General features: G+C 39.6%; 1 protein-coding gene across 2 annotated transcripts in view; it reads left to right on the top strand.

Annotated features, from left to right (window-relative positions):
• hbs1l (HBS1-like translational GTPase) overlaps nucleotides 1-19,555 on the top strand; it is a 128,628-nt gene that overhangs the window by 2,603 nt on the left and 106,470 nt on the right. For both annotated transcript variants that reach the window (XM_052024263.1, XM_052024262.1), the window contains exons 2-4: nucleotides 5,580-5,645; nucleotides 12,694-12,834; nucleotides 17,489-17,683. In XM_052024263.1, coding sequence (XP_051880223.1) covers nucleotides 5,580-5,645; nucleotides 12,694-12,834; nucleotides 17,489-17,683 — 402 coding nt within the window. The remainder of the gene's footprint in view (nucleotides 1-5,579; nucleotides 5,646-12,693; nucleotides 12,835-17,488; nucleotides 17,684-19,555) is intronic.

Here is a 19,555-nt window from a genome sequence, read left to right as displayed (position 1 = left end):
AGATTCCAGCATCTGCAGAATCTTTTATGTGTCCCCATTTTTGATCATTTGCAAACTGCTTTATCATGCTACCTAATCATGAAGAGAAAGAAAAGACTGCAGATGCTGGAATCTAGATGAAAAACACGATGATGCTTGAGGAGCTCGGCAGGCCAGGTGGCATCCGTGGGGAAAAAAAGCAGGCAGTCAATGTTTTGTGTCAGGACCCTTCTTCAGGACTGAAGATAGGAAAAGGGGAAGGCCAATATAAAGGAGAGGAAAGCAGAGCAGTGATAGGTTGACAAAAGAGGGGAGGTGGGGTGGGCACAAGGTGGTGATGGGTAGATGCGGGTAAGAGATAGTGATAGGCAGGTGTTGGGGAGGAGGGGAAGAGCAGATTCACTGGGGGGTGGGTCAAAATTAAGGAGAGAAATGGGGAAAAAAAAGGCTAGGAAAGAGAAGAAGCGTGGTGTGGGGGGATTTATTTAAAGTGGGAGAATTCAATGTTTATGCTGTTAGGCTGCAAGGTTCCAAGACAGAAAATGAGGTGCTGTTCCTCCAGTTTGAGCTTGGAATTCTCTCAGCAGTGGAGGAGGTTGAGGACTGACATCAGTGATAGTGTGGGAGGGGAAGTTGAAGTGACTAGCAACGGGGAGATGCAGATCGCGGTTATGGACAGAGTGCAGGTGTTCTGCGAAACGGTCACCTAGTCTGCGTTTGGTCTCACCAATGTAGAGGAGGCCACACTTGGAGCACTGAATGCAATAGATGATATTAAGGGAGGTATGGGTGAATCTCTGTCTCACCTGAAAGGACTGTTTGGGTCCCTGAATGGAGGTGATGTAAGGGCAGGTGTTGCACATACGATGGGGGTAGTGGAAAGTCCCTGGGGTGGGAGCGGGTTGGGTCGTGGGGGGGCAGGAGTGAACTAGGGAGTCGTGGAGAGTGTGGTCCCTACGAAAGGCAGAAAGGGGTGGGGAGGGGAAGATATGCTTGGTAGTGGGGTCCCGTTGGAGATGGCGGAAGTGGCGGAGAATGATGTTGGATACGTAGACTAGTGGGATGAAATATGAGGACAAGGGGGACCCTATCCCTGTTGAGTCTGGGAGGGGTGGGGGTGAGAGCAGAGGTGTGGGGAAATGGCAGAGATACGGGTGCGAGCTCCCTTGACCACAGTTGGGGGGAAGCCCCGGTTAGAAAAGAAGTTCGCCCACTTGAATGTCCTGGAGTGGAAAGCCTCATCATGGGAGCAGATGCAGTGGAGGCGGAGAAACTGAGAAAAAGGGATAGCATCCTTGCAAGAGACAGGGTGGGAGGAGCTGTTATCGAGATAGCTGAGGGCGTCAGTGGGTTTGTAGAAGGTGTCAGTGGATAAGGAATCTCCTGCGATGGTGATGGAAAGATCAAGGAAGGAGAGAGAGGAGTCAGAGTCCAAGTGAATTGGAGAGCAGGGTGAAAATTTGTGATGAAGTTTATGAAACTGTCGAGTTCTGCATGGCTACGAGTGGTACCAATGCAGTCATCGATATAGTGGAGAAACAGCTGAGGAATGGGGCCGGAGTAGGCTTGGGACGGAGACTGTTCAATGTAGCTAATGAAGAGGCAGGCATAGCTGGGGCCCATGCAGGTGCCTGTAGCTACACCCTTGGTCTGTAGAAAGTGAGAGGAGTTGAAAGTGAAGTTGTTTAGGGTGAGGACAAGTTCAGCCAGGTGGAGGAGAGTGTTAGTGGAAGGGGACTGGTTCTGCCTCTGGTCAAGAAAGAAGCAGAGGGCAGTAAGGCCATCATAATGGGGAATGGAGGTACATTGGGACTGGATGTCCATGGTGAAGGTGAGGTTGTGCATGCTGGAGAACTTAAAGCTACGGAAGAGTTGGAGAGCATGTGATGTGTCACAGACGTAAGTGGGAAGGGACAGAATAGTGTCCAGGTATGAGGATACGAGCTCCGTGGGGCAAGAGCACGCGAAGACAATAGGTCTGCCGGGACAGTCCTTCTTGTGGATTTTGAGAAGGAGATAGAAGCGGGCAGTCCTAGGTTGCAGGACTATCATGTTGGCAGCTGTGGGGTGGGTGGCGAGATCTCCTGAGGTGATAAGGTCAGAGATAGTCCTAGTGAATTGGAGAACAGGGTGAAAATTTGTGGTGAAATTATGAAAGTGTCAAATAACAAGAATTTATCTTCTGTGATTAAATTGGTTCTGGGTTATATTTATCCATTAATCAATTTACCCAAAAACATTGTGGTGATTATTGATTGTATCGTTATTTGTGCTGACCTGCTTTGGTGCTTTATTTCTGTGCAGCATAGGAGGAGGCCATTTTGGGCCATTGAATCTACATTGGTTCACACAGCAATCCCATATCCCTACAATTTTCCCTGTAATGTATTATCTCTACATTTCCATCAACTTCCCCTCTGCCCTTGCCCTCCGCCCCCCCCCTCCCCCGCTCCCGCCACCCCTTGGATTCTACCACTCAGCTATACATCAAGGGCATTTATGGTGGTCAATTATTGAACTACATGTCATTGGGATATAGAGGAAGCCCTTGATCATAGGGAGAATTTGCAAACTCCACACAAACAGCACACAGGTTGCTGGAACAGTGAGGCAGCAGCTTTCTTTTAGCTGCACTGCTGTGCAGCCTGTCTCCATTTTTGCTTCTTGTATTATATCTGGGGTTCAATCATGGTGTAACTTCTGTCCCTGTACTCGGCCGTACCAGATACATAACCTAAGTGATACTCGGCTGTACTAGATACGTAACTGGTAGTAGTAAAAATGGAAAAGATATGTAACTGTAAGATAAAAAATGCTGGGAGTAAACATTGGATCTTTCAACATCAAGGAAAAGTCAAATTTTGGGTCTGAATTAGAAACAAGAAGGAATATTAAAAATATACTTTTGTGTTTTCTGTGGTTGGCAGATTGGTCAAAAAAACTTCCCAGTCTTTTTAAAAAAAAGTCCAAATTTTTTTGTATCGTTTTAGCTTTGAAAATGAACTTTTAAATTTCCAAATGGACATTTTGTACTCTAGGTGATGGTACTGCCATAGTGTTTGTTACCGAGGTAGTTTAGGTCCAGTGACCAAAAGCTGTAGTGATACATTTCCATGTTAATTTATAACTTGGATAGGAACCTGCTGGTGGCAGTGTTCCTACATACCTACTGCTACTGTCCTTTCTGGTAGCAATCATGGGTTTTGGAGTTGCAGTCAGAGTTGCTTAGGTGAATAAATGGAAGAAGTGAATGTGCAGAATGGTTAATAGGATGCCAGCCAAGTGGACTGGGTGATATAGAAGTTGTTGCAACTCCACTCATTTGGGTAAGTGGAGAGTAGATTACATTATGACCAATAGCTATAAATATACTAAAATGAGGAAAACTATCTTGTAAGAGGTGCATATTTTGTATACTTGTGAGAGAAGTCCTAAGAAAGGATAGATAGAAGTTGTACTAGAAATTTGAATAAGGGGTGGTGAAACATATTTGATGGCAGTATTGAAGTAGATAGAAAATGGGAGAAAGTGATTTGGATGTTGAAATTAATAAAGTGGAAGGTGAGAATGGGGGAAATCCTGTAAACAGAAGAGGCAGAGTAAAGGAGATTTTAAAAAATGGTCTATATATTTTAAAATATTACGCATTTTCTTATTTGGAATATTTTGTATATCATAAGTGTCAAGGTTTTGATCATGAGTTGGGTTATGTTAAGGAGTTAGAGTGGAACTTTTATTAATACTCATTTGGTGATGTAAAATTTGGTTTGCAGTGAGGCAGTCCATTTAAAGATAATTAACAAGTTAATTCTCTGAGATAAAAGTTGGTTGGATTGTGCTACAGTGATTAAAATTAGATAACTTGACACATGACGGTGATGGCTTTTTTGTGTCTCGAGTATAAGGCTTGTTTTTCACTTTTTAGCTTTCTCAGTGAAGTTGAGGCAGGGGGTTTTGGTGTGTTGTTTATGTTCTCTTGATTTTGGTATATTTGTTATATAACTCAAGGTGTTGTGGTCTTATCCCAATAGAATTAGTTGTTCTGTAGTTTTATGTTGTAGACTGTAAGTCAGCTCAGTCAAGATTATTTAAGTTTTCAATGGTTAATATTGTAAAACATTTTATTTCCAATTAGTCATTTATTTTCATGTACTTGGCTAGAATTCTATCTGAGCAATAGTTCATCCCAATCAAGTATGTGTGCTGTGTTCTATGATATAGTGATACTTCTGTTGTGGAACTACAGCGGTTTTGCTGTAGACAGGTTCATTTTCTCATTCAATAAAATTTCATCTGTCAAGAGTTTACAAAATCATGTCTCCCCTAGTTAGTGAACGTTCACTTAAAGAATGTTAGCTACAATGAAGGATTTTGCTTAATTTTTTAAAAAATGTTTTGTTAGCTTAATCATTTCACTTTCTATGATGAAGGGAAAGGGACACATTTGGAGACTCTTCAAATATATTTGATAAAATCAGTAGCATTTAGCATCTTTTTGATAGGCTTAATGGAAAAGATTCTGTAAAATAAAATTAAATGAGAGAGGAAAAAACTTGAGCACTTACCTTCCTCTGGCACTATTGGCACTGATGAATGACTTGTAAGTTTCAACTTGGCTGTTTCAGCTTGCGCTGTTTGCTTTTGACTTGGTACATCCTCACTGGGAGGAGACTGACTTTTGACTTTTCTTACTATCCATGGCATGGTATCCCATGAAAAAATTAAGGTTCCACTAGATGAACTTATAGTAAAGGGATCTTTAGGAATTTAATTCCTTTGACCATTGAAGACCTTTAACACATTTCCCTAAGCAGGATAGTTTTTGATAGTAGGTTTAGTGAGAAGAGGTGCAGTTCTTTCTGATTAGATGTTGAGCTTAGTTAAAATTGTGTAGGAAGTTGAGGTCAAAAAATGGGATGGAGAATTATTAATAAGCATCTGGACACTGAATTATGCTTGTAGATGAGCATGCCGGAAACACATTAGAGGCTATCTCTGCTTTTGAGTATCTTAATAGTATATGTCTTGGATAACCCCAGACCTCATTTTTAACACTGAAAATTTACATTTGCAAAGTGTGGAGTCTCATTCCTTCACATTTTAATTGTGTGAAGATTTTAAAATGTTTTTAATTTTTACTTCCCTTCTCTATTATATGTATGTTAATTCCACATTGCTTTGCTTTGCTTTTTGGATTTGATTTACTGTTGCTTTGGTGCTTGTGTTTAAGATATAAAGTTCCAAGCAAACAATTTTACTGGTGGTTCCACCATCAGCATCTCCTTTGAATTTTTTCTGGTTAGCTACTTTTTCCTAATTCTACCTGCTGTAGTAGCACTCTGTTCATGGAATACTGACTGCTGTCAAGCCCAATATTTATTGCCATCACTGATTGAGCACATGTTAACAGACTGCTGCCTTAAAACTGTTAATATTCTGGTAATGTGTTAGCATCATCCTTTAGACTACAGTGGTCAGAGGAAGTGGGCTGATAATTATATTAGAATTCTGGAAATAAGTTTTTTTTAGTGGTCTCAATTTATGTTTTTGATATGGACCATTTTGCAACATTTCTGAAAATGAATACTATTTATTTTTAGACTTTGAAGATGACGATGTCTATGGCCAGTCAGTAGAGGATGACTACTGCATTTCCCCTGCAACAGGTTTGTTAATGTTATGGCCTATCTTTGCATTGTAGGTGCAGGCTAAACCTGATGAGTAATTTTTCTTTGTAACTTAAAGGAGACAAATCCTTTGCTAGCAATTTTTAAAATATTTCTATTTATGATTATCCAAGTTAGAATGTTTCTAATTGACAGATGTGCCCTGATAAGTATTCTCTAAAATCAGAAATGGGATTTATGGGAGTATCTTTAATATCTGCAGAGTACCAATGCTTCTAACAATGTAAATGCATTAGTTGTAAGTTTGCAATGAGTGAATTGCAGAGAGAGACTAAGGAGAGTGGATGGGAATTGTGCTCCCTGATACCAATCAGTGCTTGAGTTTTTTTTTCTGAGGTAGATTATATGAAAATATTAGGCCATCTTTGTGACTTTTCCATCTTTCAGTGAAATCATGATTGATTTGTAACCTGAACTACCTTTTTCTCATATCCCCTAACAAAAAAATCACTTGACCCAGCACCAGTTGTCCTTTGCCATCGTGAAAGTTTGGTTGAACTTTTTGACTGTTCCTCTAGTCCTGGGCTTCCCATCAAGCAAAAATAATTTGTTTGTGCCTTCACTTAGTTTCTTGAAGGCTTGAATCAAATCGCCTGATAACATTATGAATTCCAGGACTATGACTCTAGTTTCTGTAATCTTGCTTCCTAATTTAACCCTTGAAGTTCACATTTCATTCTGACAAATACTCACTATACTGCTTCCAAGGACAATATATCCTTCCTAAGAGATGTTCGTAGTATTTCTTGTGTGGCTTAACTAAAGCTTTGCATGGCTATAGCAAAATTTCTATTGTTTTGTACTCTAGTCCCCTGAATGTGAAAGGCAACATTCTGTCAGAGATCTTTATTTTTTGTATTTGCCCATGATGTGGCAATGAATTATTCACATGGATTCCGTCAGACTTAAGCTTAGACTTGTAGAATCGTGGAAAATTTACAATGTACAAGGAGATCATTTAACTCTGTACGGATCATAAAAGAGCTACCCAGCCTTATCCCACTTTCTAGCATTAGGTCCAAAACCATGCAAACCATTGGCTCTTTGCATCCATACTTCCTAAATGTGGTGTGGGTTTCTGCCTCTAGCACCTTTTCAGTAAATTGGTTTCAGACTAGATGAAAAACAAAATGCTTTTAAATCTATACTCCCTGGTTCTTGACCCCTCTAATAGGGGTTGAAGGTCCTTTATCTTTATTCCATTTAGGCCCTTCATTATTTTTTTACACCCCGGTTCTCCCCTTGGCCTCCACTGTTCTGAAGAAGAAAACCCTTTTTTTAATCTGATCTCTGTTTATAACTGTGAAACTGTGATTTTTATATCCCTAGTGACATCCTTGTAAATCTCCTCTGCACCTTCCAGTGTAATTACATCTTTCCTGTAATGGAGTGACAAAAAATGTACATGGTATTTAAGTTGTGTCTAACTAGTTTTTTAAGAGTTCTACCTCTTTAAAAGAAGTGCCTTTTTAACCTCCTTATTGATCTGTTCTGCCGCATTTAATAATCTGTGGGCGTGAACTCCCACATTCCTTTGTTCCTCTGCACTACTCAGTTACTGTATATTTACTTGCCTTGTTGCACCTACCTAAATGAGGTACCTCACACTTCTTTTGATTAAATTCCATTTTCCTCTTTTCTGCTCAGTTGACCAGACATTCTTTATCTTCCTTGCTGTCAATCACATGGCCAATTTGTGTTAATCTGCAAACAAGTTCTTCACTTTGTTATTAGTAAATATTCTATAGTATTTTTGACTGCAAAGTGGATAACCATACATTGGGCTACTTTGAAATCTGTTTCTCCCATTCAATTAATCCATATATCTTTGTAACTTAATGCTTCTATTTATACTACTTACTCTTGTGTCATTGGCAGGCTATCCTGTCATCTAAGTTGTTTATAAATGCGGTAAATAGTGGGTCCCAGTACAATCTTTGTATTGCATCTTGCTGCTTTGAAGACCTGTCCTATATCACTATATTGTCTTCTGTTGTTTAGTTAATTTGCTAACAAGATCAGTAATGTCTTTCATTTTATTAGCTTCATTTTAAGTAACTTGCTTAAGAGGAATTTCCAACCTGGCACTCTGATCAGCTGAAAATCTTAAGGTGTATAGTTACCTTATCCTAAATTATAAACTCCTAATGGAGATGATTCAATGTAATTAAGGATTCCATGTTGGAAGCATTGGCCTGGGAGCAGTCACTGATGTTGGCTCGGTTATCCTCACAGTTTAAGAGGCATTTGTAAAGAGAGCTGCATCTTTCTCAAACCCTGAGATGCCTCGCATGCCTGATTTAAATATTTAAATTTTAAATTTTTTAAATTTAAGTTTTATTTACAGCGTGGTAACAAGTCCGCGCCGCCCATTTTAAACCCAAATTACCCTACCTGTACGTCTTTGGAATGTGGGAGGAAATCGGAGCACCTGGAGGAAACCCACGCAGACATGGGAGAACGTACAAACTCCTTACAGACAGAGACGGGAATCGAGACCCAATCGCTGGTGCTGTAATAGCGTCGCGCTAACCGCTACGCTACTGTGCCGCCCTCAAACAATTATTTCAGACTCCAGAAGTGAACACCATGTTCTAAGCTTTGACAAATGGAGGAAAAGGTTCAGAGGTGCCCTGAAAGCCTTGAGAAAGTACAATATCCTCACTGACCTTTGAGAATCCCTGGCTCATAGTCATACAACACAAAAACAGGCCCACCATGACCATGCTGACTATTGTACTCATATGTACTAGTCCCATAATGACTGCTCAAAGTGGAGAAGGAGTACTCGAGATGGTATTAAGAGCCTTGAGTACATTCAGCACACAGAAGCCCAGTGTAAGCAGCAGAATGAGAACACCACCACCTAACCACATCTTCAGGCACTCTTCCCATCTGTGGAAGAGTCTGCAGTCCTCACATTGAACTCATCTGTCACCTCAGAACTCTCAAAATTGGAAATTGGAAGCAGGTCATTCCCAATTTCGAGGTAGTGCCTGAGAAGAAAGAAGAAGATTTAAAGACTATGACTTCAATAATTTTCTGTCAATTGATATTATGCTAACATATTTACAGATCCCTGCTTTCCCCTTCTCGCCTTTCTTTACTATCCCATTGTTCAGAAAACCTGACAATTTGACATCTGGTTCACTGGGGCCCTGTTTCCTGTGCCCCCTTTAAACTCACCAGGCCCAGTTTCCTGGTTCATTATTAAAAGATTTTTAAACACTTTAAAATCTTTACTGGACACAGGCGAGGTGCTACATGATTGGATGACATCAAATATGATAACCTTATTCAAGAACAGCAGGGATAATCCAAGTAATTACAGGCCTGTGAGTATACGTCAATGATAGGGAAATTGTTGGCAAAAATTCTGAGGGACAAGATTAATTTGCACTTGGAAAGGCAGGGATTCATCTGGAATAGTCAGCATGGTTTTGTCAGGAGGAAGCTCCCATCTGATCAGTTAGATTGAATTTTTCAGTTAGCAAAATGTTTTGATGTGAGCAGTCTAGTTAATGTAGTAAACGTGGACTTCAGCAAGGCCTTTAACAAGGTCATACATGGAAAACTGGTTCAGAAGGTTGGAGCCTATGGGATCCAGAACAAATTAGCAAATTGGATCCAAAATTGGCTTGATGGTGATGAAGGTGATGACTGTGGGTTGTTTTTATAATTGGTGCTGCTTCTGGCACTGGTGCAGAACTCATCAACTTTATCACCTTTGTCACCAACTTCCACTGTGCTCTCAAATTTACATGGACCATTTCTGACACTTCTCTCCTTTTTTAGATCTCACTGTCTCCATCTCAGGAGACAAACTATCCACTGATATTTACTATAAACCCACTGACTCCCACAGCTGCTTAGACAATGCCTCTTCCCACCCTGTCTCTTATAAGGAAGCCACGCTTCCTGATAAAGGAGAACGTTGTAAGAATGCCATTCCTTTCTCCCAGTTTCTTCATCTCTGCCGCATCTGCTCCTAAGATGAGGCTTTCTGTTCCAGGACCTCTGATGTCCTTTTTCAGGAAGCGTGGCTTCCCTTCTGCTGTCCATCATAGAGCCCGATCTCTCATCTCCTCTGTTTCTTGTTCTTCTGCTCTCATCCACCTCCTCCCAGACAGAACAGATGAGAGTTTCCCCAGTCCTTACCTTTCACCCTGTGAGCCTCCACATCCAGCATATCATCCTTCGTCATTTTTGCCAGCTGCAATATGATTCCACCACCAGCCACATCTCCTCACCCCTTTGCACCTTCAGCAGAGACCCTTCCCTCCATGACTCCCTGGTCCGCTTATTCCTCCACACCCATCCTTTACCCCTGGCAGGTTCCCCTGCCCTCGCAGTAGATGTAACACTTGTCCTTGCACCTCCTCCCTCACTACCATCCAGGGATCTAAATAGTCCTTCCAGGTGAGGCAAAGGTTCACATTGCATCTCCTCCAACCTTGTTTACTGCATTCGGTGTTCCCGATGTGGCCGACTCTACATCTGCAAGACCATGCGCAGTCTCAGCGACTGTTTCGCAGAACACCAGTGCTCAGTGCAATGGCCATCCCAAGTTCCCAGTTGCAGACCATTTCAACTCCCCCTTCCCATTCCCACACTGACCTGTACATCCTTGACCTTCTCTACTGCCAGGATGAAGCCCAACGCAAACTAGAGGAACAACACTGTGTATTCTGCCTGGGTAGTCTACAACCCAATAGTGAGTTTTCCAATTTTAGGTAAATCTCCACCCCTTTTTTTTCCTCTTCATCCCCCTTCCACTCCCCTCTTCCTCTCCTGATTTTCCAGTCCTCCCATTTTGGTCCCCCTTCCCCCTCCTGGCTCCATTCACCCACTTCACACACAGGTTTTCCGCCCCCCACCCCCACCCCCATCTGGTTCCAACTGTCGTTCATATCTCCCTGTTCTAATGGTTCCCATTCTCACCTCCAGATCCAAATCCAGCTCTGGTAGTGCTTTGTGTTCCTGCTTATCTCCCTCCGTCAGCTCTCCCAGCTTCACACTCCCCTCCCTCCACTTGGCTCCATCTGTTGTTGTTTCTTTTTCCTCTCTGTCTACCTCCATCTATTGTTCACATGCCAGAGTCTTCCAACTCCACCCCTGCTCACCTCCCCTACCTCGCACTACCTGCCCGTGATCTTGCGCCCCTCCTCAGTCCACCAATTGCCTTGGAATCCTTTCTTGCTAATCCCCTTCTCCTCTCTATGTCAGACATCTCGCCTCTCCGTTCTCGGTCCTGATGCAGGGTTTCAACCCGAAATGTCGACAGTTTCTTTCCTCCCACAGATGGTGCTTGACCTGCTGAGTTCCTCCAGCAGACTGTTTATTGCCCCAGTTCCAGCATCAGCAGTCTCTTTTGACTCAATACATATAACTTGCTTGATTGTGTCAGTTTGGATTCAAGCAGTATTACTTGGCCTCAATTTTCATTACAGCTGTAGGTCAGACATGAATACATGAAGTAAATTCCAGAGTTGAGAGTAACTGCCTTTGACATCAGTATTTGACTGACCGTGACATAGAGTGCCCCCAAAATTGAAGTAAATGGGAATTTGGACCAATGGGAGGAGGAGGTGGTAGGGAATGGCCGATTGACTTGAGAAATATCTAGCCCAAAATGTGGTTATGATTGATGGAGGTCAATCATCTTGGCTCTGGTTCATTGCCGTATGAGTTCTTTGGGCTGGTGTCCTTGGTCGACTCATCACCAGCTGCTCCATTAAAACCTTCCATCCATAATGTCGGAAGTCAGAATCAGGTTTATATCACTGACATATATCGTGAAATTTGTTGTTTTGTGGCAGCAGTACAGTGCAAGACATAAGTTACAAAACTAAATAGGGCAAAAGAGGAATAACAAGGTAGTATTCGTGGACCTTTCAGAAATCTGATGGCGGAGGGGAAGAAGCTGTTCCTGAAACGTTGAGTGTAGGTCTTCAGGCTCCTGTACCTCCTCCCTGATGGTGGTAATGTGAAGAGGGCACGTCCCGGGTGGAGACTGCCTTCTTGAGGCACCATCTCTTGAAGATGTCCTCGATGATGGGAAGGGTTGTGCCCGTGATGGAGCTGGCTGAGTCTACAACAGCCTCTTTCGATCCTGCAAATTGGAGCCTCCATACCAGGCAGTGATACAACCAGTCAGAATGCTCTCCACCGTACATCTGTAGAAACTTGCACGAATCTTTGGTGACATATAAAATCTCCTTAAACTCTTTAAAAAAAAAGTAGAGCGGCTGGCCTGCCTTCTTTGTGATTGCATCAATATGTTAGGCCCAAGATAGATCCTCTGAGATGTTGACAGCCAGGAACTTGAAGCTGTTCACTCTTTCCACCGCTGACCCCCTCAATGAAGACTGGTGTGCATTCTCCTGACTTCCGCTTCCTGAAGTCCACAATCAATTCCTTGGTCTTGCTGACCTTGAATGTGAGGTTGTTGTTGCAACACCACTCAACCAGCCGATCTATCTCACTCCTGTTTGCCTCTTCATCGCCATCTAAGATTCTGCCAACAAAAGTGGTGTCATCAGTGAATTTGTAGCTGTGCCTAGCCACAGAGTCATGAGTCTGCTATTGTTTGCACAGTATTCAGTTGTAATTGTAATTCCTCAGATAACCACACAGTCCATGTGTACTTGCAGCAGACTTTAACACTAAATGGCAAGTAAGATTTACACCAATAAGTGTAGTGACTATCTTTTAAAAATTAAGAATTACTTATCCCTTTAACATTACAGTGATTATTATAATAGCTGAACCCTTCTCCGTTGCAGTTTATGCCAGATTTTGGCCCTTCCAATCTTGTGAGCTCTTGAGTATATATATCTTTGTATTCAAATTTCTCTTTGCCTCTCCAAAGACATTAAGTAACTCTAGATAGGAATTGGCACATTTGGGCTTGCTAATCATTCAGCACTATGACAGCCACAACAATTAAGATCATTCTACGAAAGCTATAAATTTACTTTTGCTATATTATTGAGATCTTTACTTTTACATCTATTTAAAATCGTAGCTGCCTCAGTTCATTTACAAAGAGATGATTACAACAGCAGAGCCTTTGCAGAGGAGCCTCTGGAAGAAGATGATGAATTTGTCGAAGATACGATTGAAGAGTCTTCCCACAGTAACAAGCCCATAAGTGGGGTTGACCAAGGTACATTAAATAGTTATATCAAATGCATACTTGTTTTATATAATTTAAAATATGCTTCTACCACTTCAAGTATTAAAAATATGTTATAGTTTTCATTTAAATGGCAAGTAAAGTGAATAAATGAAAATATAAAAATAATAACAGTGATGCCTATTTTAATAGTTACACCTAGATTTGCTCTCTTATTGGGTGATTTGTGTGCTGAAATAGTGGAGGGCTCAGATTTTCATTGCATCTTTGAATCTTATTTGAAATCATTTATGCATTTTGACTAATCACACAAAATGAATACTTAAATTCATAGCAACACAAGAAGGCCATTCAACTCCAAGAATCTTTGCTGACTGTGCAGTGTAGCTAGTCTTGATTCCATGCTTGTAGCCCTATAATTTTTTTCTTTCAAGTATTGAATTCCTGAATGAAAGCTACAATATAATCTACCTTTGCCACCTTGTCCTTATACTTGCTACATTTTAAAAGAAAAATCATTTCCACATTGCCTTTTGTTCTTGTATCAGTCACCTTAAATCTTTCACTAGTAGGAATAGCTTCTTTCTAAGCTGTGTAGTTGAAACACTTCTAATTATTTTGAACACTTTGACCCCTTTTTCCTCTTTACCCTGTCTACCCTAAAGAGAACAAACGATCCCACATTCTGGCCTTAATGTCTTTTCCTTAACACTACTGTTAATTTTTCATGCACCCCCTCCATAACTTTGCAACCTTCCTAAAGTATGGTAAGTGAAACTGGACGCAGTACTTCAATTTTGGCTGAATCAGTGCTTTATAAAGATTCATCATAACATCCTCACTTCTGTATTCATGGCTTTAGGATCTTGTACGCTCTGCTAATGCTCTCCCAACCTTCGTTGCTAACTTCAAAGACCTAAGTGTCTGTGGTCCTGTATGCCTTTTAGAATTACATTCTTTATATTTTATTGCCTTGCCTCATTTTTCCTACCAAAATATATCACTATTTTCATTGGTTTGTGTTTGGGAAGGAAGAGGAAACAGAATATATCAGGGCTGGAATAGGATAGATGGCGAAGATGAGATTTGGGAGGTGGCATAGAGAGCTGAAATAAAAATAGAAACAAGTTCAGTAAGAGAAAGAAACATTGCAAGGAAAACTTATTACATTTTACATTAAATAACTTAACACCATTTACCTCCTTGAACCTTGTGCCATTCCAAAGGATTATGCCAGGTTTGCATCTAAATTCCATTTGCCAGTTTTTTTTTCTCCAAATCCCATTGTAAACATGCCATATAAATTTGCAGAGTATTGAGTTTTCCAGATACTCACATCCCTTTGTGTGGATAAATTACATCTTGATTTCATTCCTAACTGCCCTAGCTCTAATTTTATGTATATGCCTCCAGATCTTGAATGCTCTCTCCAACTAGAAGAAATTTTCTCTGTATTTGCCCGCCCTTTCTTCTTCAATTTAAAGATCTAACTTTGTTCAGCTCATTCCCTCAACTTTGTATCAAATATGAACCACGTTTATGCAAGTTGTATTCATAATTTAACCAAGTCCAGGTACTGATCTGCTAAATCGGGCTGCACTCTTCCAAGGCTAATGTTTCTTTACTGATTTGTGGTACCCACAGCAGAGCAAAAGAATGTGATAATATCTAACTACTGTTGTATGTAACTAAAGCATCATTCTTTCCTTTTATTTTCCAGTCCCCTTAAACTAAAGGCCAGTATTCCATTAATCTTGCTGTAATTGCATTTTATATGTATGCTTTAGCTATTAGTGATCAGGATGTGGGTGCACTTTTTCTCAAATAATTTGAAGTTACCAGAAGAGGAAGAAGGATAGAGAGAATAAAAGAGAAGATCTGTGATCAGGGGTATGTGAATGATAGGTAATGATTGTAACAGGTATTGATTAATGTTACGAACCAGCAACAAAAGAAACACACTGAGTCATGATTCAGTGTTTAATAACTAATAACTACTTATGATAATAAGAAAAATAAAAGTAAAAATGTTAGTATGTTAGAAGTAAAAATGTTAAACCTTGAACATTAACCCCAAAACTAAACTCTTCGTTTTGTGTGTGTGGCAAAGTCCCAAACTCCAAGTCCAGGAATGGTTCTTAAAGTTCAGTTCAGCAAGTTATAAGGTGAAACATGAGCAAAGTCTTCTTCGACAACCACCGTTGTTTGAAGATAAGATGTAGGTGTAGAGAACATGGAGAGAGTAATTACGAAATCCACATGTTCCACGATGGAACCCAAACGACACCTCAGTGTTTACTGGGTAGTGACTTCCTCACCCCAAAAAGCATCCGAATCGTGGTCGTCCACACAAATACCTGGTTCCCTCTACAGGTCAGCAACAAAGTGACCTCCATGGAATTACTCCCAATTTCCATACCTGGATTGTAGTAACAGACACAGTTATTGTTTCTCATCCATTGATAGAGAAAACTAGCAGGCTGGTGTCCCTCTCCCTTTTCTCTCTCTCTCTTCTCTGACTGACTTCAACTGCCTTCTTCAATAACGTCATTACGTTCTTTATCTTCTGTTGACATAAGCACACCGCACACGCACGCACACACACACCACTATGCTCTATCTTAAAGGGACATTCACCGAGTCCATAACACTAACAAAAGGTATATCTGGAAAAGATGCACATAAGGGATGAAAAAAATCTGAAATATGGTTTATGGATGTTTTGCTGGAAGGTGAGGTTAGGCTCAGCTTTTTCATCTGGCACATGTATAATAAGCTGGGCCAAATGTTGTAGTCCTATATCATAACTTGTTATGATTCCAGTGTTCTTCAAAGGATAAGCTTGCCATGTGATGGCTGATTTTTACCTTGGCTGCATCTATCCACCTTAGTTCTATAATGCTTGATACCCTTGTCCAGTAACAAAAAGAAATTATCAATCTGTATTTTGAAATTTTCAGACTTAATGATGTAGCCTCACAGCATTGAGTGAAATTTCATATTCCCTATTCTTTGTGAAGATATGCTTTCTGACATTGTACTTGGAAGACCTAGGTCCAAATGTAGTATTGTGCAGCCTTTTTCTGGCTACATGTGGAAATTGATTCTGCCCTCTTATTTTCTCCTTGCCTTCCCACCCCCTCCTTTTTAATTTCTTTAATCATTTTGCCTCGGTTAGATTATACCACAATTGCAGGCATACAAACCTAATCCATGCAACCTGTCCTTTTTATTATTTTTAGTGCTGGTATAATTTTAATGAATCTGCGATGTACACTCTCTTAAGGACATTAAATATTTGTGTGATGCACTGTCCAGAAATGAGCACAGTACTCTAAGAAGGGTCTAATCACTTTTTCTGGAATTGTAGCATAGCTTTGGCCTGCTCAAAGAAGGAAATTCTATTTGGGTTTCAAAATTGATTCTTTTACTTGGGCTCCAATAGAATATGATTTCTGTGTTTTGAAGCCCTAAATCTCCTTCCATCTCCAATTTCTGACTTAACGTTACATATTCTGATCTTTCTGAGATTTAAAATAGATGTAGTTGCACCTTCTTGCATTGCTTTCCATTTACTACTCACTGCCCATTAATTGTATTTCCATAGTTAACAATATCAGTCTAAATAGTGAATTTCTGGGGCTCCAGTACAGTGAGATCCCTGGAAGAGATACAACTCTTGGAATACATCCCATTATCCCGATGATGTCTTTTACCTCATTTACATTCAGGTTCTGATTAGCTTATTGTCATATGCATTGAGATTGTGATTTCAATAAACAGTTCTTGATAGCACAGTGGAAAAATTAGAGAAGCATCCCAGAGAAATATCACTTAGGTTCAGGATGGCATTGCTGAGGTTGATGAAGAAATTTTAGCTTGATCTGCTGTATGAGAAGATTGCTTGACAGGGAGAACCAGTCAAATCTATTTGTGCAATGTCAACCAAAACAAAGATGATTACCTCTACTTAGCATCCAATTCGATCCCTGATTACAGCTGGAATTATTTGTCCTTGAAGAAAATATTAAAATTACACTGCAGTGGCTTTATTGATCCAGCTAAGATATAGTGTGAATGAATTTGAATGAGGACCTTTCATTTCTGCATTGGGTTCCTGGTCTTCATGTGACGGTTTTTTTTTCTCTTTGGAATTTTAAACATGACATGTGAGAAGAAAGTGGACACTTACTTTCTAGCGGTCTACATTTATAAAGCATTCTGTACTTTTTAATGGAACTCTCTAAAGGATTTGTATTAGACAAACTATTTGAATGTATAGAATTTGGGGGAGGAAAAGCATTTTAAATTAGTGAAAAGAAAAAGCTACAGATGCTGGAAATCGGAAACAAAAACAGAAAATGGTCAAAGCATTTAGGTTAGGTAGGACTTGTGGAAAGAGAAACATTTAGTTTCAGATGGAAGATCCTTTGTCAGAACTGGGAAAGGGAGAAAAACTTCCTGGGAAAGGGAGTTAACTATTTTTCTCTTAGTTCTGTGGAAGAGTCTTCAATCTGAATTATTAATTGTTTCTCTTTTCACAGGTGCTGTGTGAACTACTGAATGTTTCCAGCATTTTCTGTTTTGAATTAGTGTTACTAATTAAAGACATTTTTCTCACATTTATACAGGATATTCACTGTAGTATTCATAAGGAAACCAACCTAGAACTTTTCTGTTCCAGTTCAACTGTATGCCTGCCTGGATAAAATGCGAGAAGTCTTGGGAGAATCTGTATCGGAGCAAGTGATGGTTGATGCTATACTGAACTGCCATTATGATGCGCATAAAGCCCTTGACCTTGTACTTTCTGAGGAATGCAAGCCAAACCCAGATATAAAGAACCAAATTATAACCCCTTCCCGGAAATCCACAGTAGGTATGTGAAATATTAGGTTATTAAAGATTGATTTTTTTTTGGAGCTACCTTATTGACTTAAATTAAGCAAATTTCTGAGTGATACTGTGAAGTTGTATACTATGTGATGAAGAATGAAACTTTCAATATGAATCTTGTTATCACAGTTAATGTTATTTCAATATAACATTGAGGTAAGCACAGTAGTGCATAAAATCAGGAATCAAGTCTTTAGATTATCTCTGCTTGATTTCCAGTTGGTTAGAGGGTTATTATAATGAACACACTCCAAGGTACAGATTTTATTACTGAAGTCTATACTTCAGCTAAATGTTTTGAATTTTGTTAAGTGGTTTCTTATATTGCAAAAGCAGGGTAGTAAACACTTTTGAGACTCAAGTGACGTAAATTGGGATCAATTGATGAGAAGGGATATATAAAAGGCCAATGCTTGTGTAATAATTACATTTTAACTTTCTTACCTTTCATTTAAATTTGAGTTTCTGCTTGTATTGTTTTTTATTTTCTGACCATTGTCGATGATAAGTCCTGTTTATTAAGTTATTCTATTTGAGCTCTGATAGGATATGTGCTTTTCAACAACCTTTGGGGGTAGGGTATCACAGAAACTTACTATGAAATGATGGATTTGTAAAATTCGGTAAAAATAGTGAAGAAATCGCAAAATCAGAACATTGAACATTTTTTTTGTATCTTGGTTTTTTAGCAAATGATTTTTGAACACCAGGAACAGTTATCCTGAGAGAAGGGAAAAGGAAATAAAATAGGAAATGTTAAAAGCACTATCTAAACAGGTGGAGGAATCAATTTCACCCACTTACTACTTGACATATCTTTCCTTCATCTTTTTTCAGTATCTCGTCCACTTGGGCATTTTTACCAAGTGCTTTGATATCCTTTAATTTATGCCTTTTTTTTAAGGAATGCTGTTTCTTTAGGATCAGTGGAGGAACTACTTTTGATCTTTTTTTTTTGCTTGGGCATAATCATGATTAAAAACTGCATAATTGTGCAGTTTCCAAAATGTTTACAAGTTTACTGAATAAAAAGTTGTGCATCAGTTATTTGTGACTATATTTTCAATCAAACACACTTATTGAATTGAAGTTTGTAGTATAACAGTATTATTCAGTTTCTCAATACTAGCTATAGGTTTGTCTGTTTTTCCTGGTGTTTCATTATTCATGTCCATTTTGCCGTTGGACGTCAGTTAGCCTTTAAAAGTGAGAGTTTTATAGGTTAATATGCAAAAAATTTGTGTTTATGCACAAGTGTGCTGTTAAGTGATGAATGCTCACACGTGTAATACTGAACTCTAAACCCTCTCATAAATACTTACCACCACCATCATGACATCAAACAATTTCCTTAACAAGACTTAATATTGGAAATACTCTGTTCTGTTTGAAAATTCTGATGGAGCACATTCAACTTGAGCAATAATTTTCCAAATGTTTACAGTTCTGGAAATCTGGAGCAAAAATCATGACAAGCCTGTAATCTGCATTCTTGGAAGTGTAATGACGAGTCAAGTAAATTTTTTGCAGCTCATTTTGAATGTAAGTGTAGGAGTGAAACAGATGACTTGCCAAATCTCAAGTTTAATTTAAAATCCACATAAATGGGTGAAGAATTCTCTCTACCTTAGTCTTGTTGTTAAGAATATTGAATTGATTGTGAAGTTCACAAAAATATGACCTAAAAAACAGAGTTCCGTCTATGTCTTTAGCTCTTCCGAAAGATGTACTTCATGTTGTGACTCAAAAGTTATGTTGGTTTTATGTCATGATAGTATGCACATATTGTTGTTCTCATGCAGGTCTTATTAAAAAATGTGGGACTGCTGCCCCGCAATAATATTGTTGGCTCTCA

Source organism: Pristis pectinata, chromosome 10 (assembly GCF_009764475.1).
Source record: "Pristis pectinata isolate sPriPec2 chromosome 10, sPriPec2.1.pri, whole genome shotgun sequence".
Classification (NCBI taxonomy): domain Eukaryota; kingdom Metazoa; phylum Chordata; class Chondrichthyes; order Rhinopristiformes; family Pristidae; genus Pristis; species Pristis pectinata.
The sequence above is the reverse complement of the archived record's forward strand: the minus strand, read 5'-3'. Positions and strand labels throughout refer to the sequence as shown.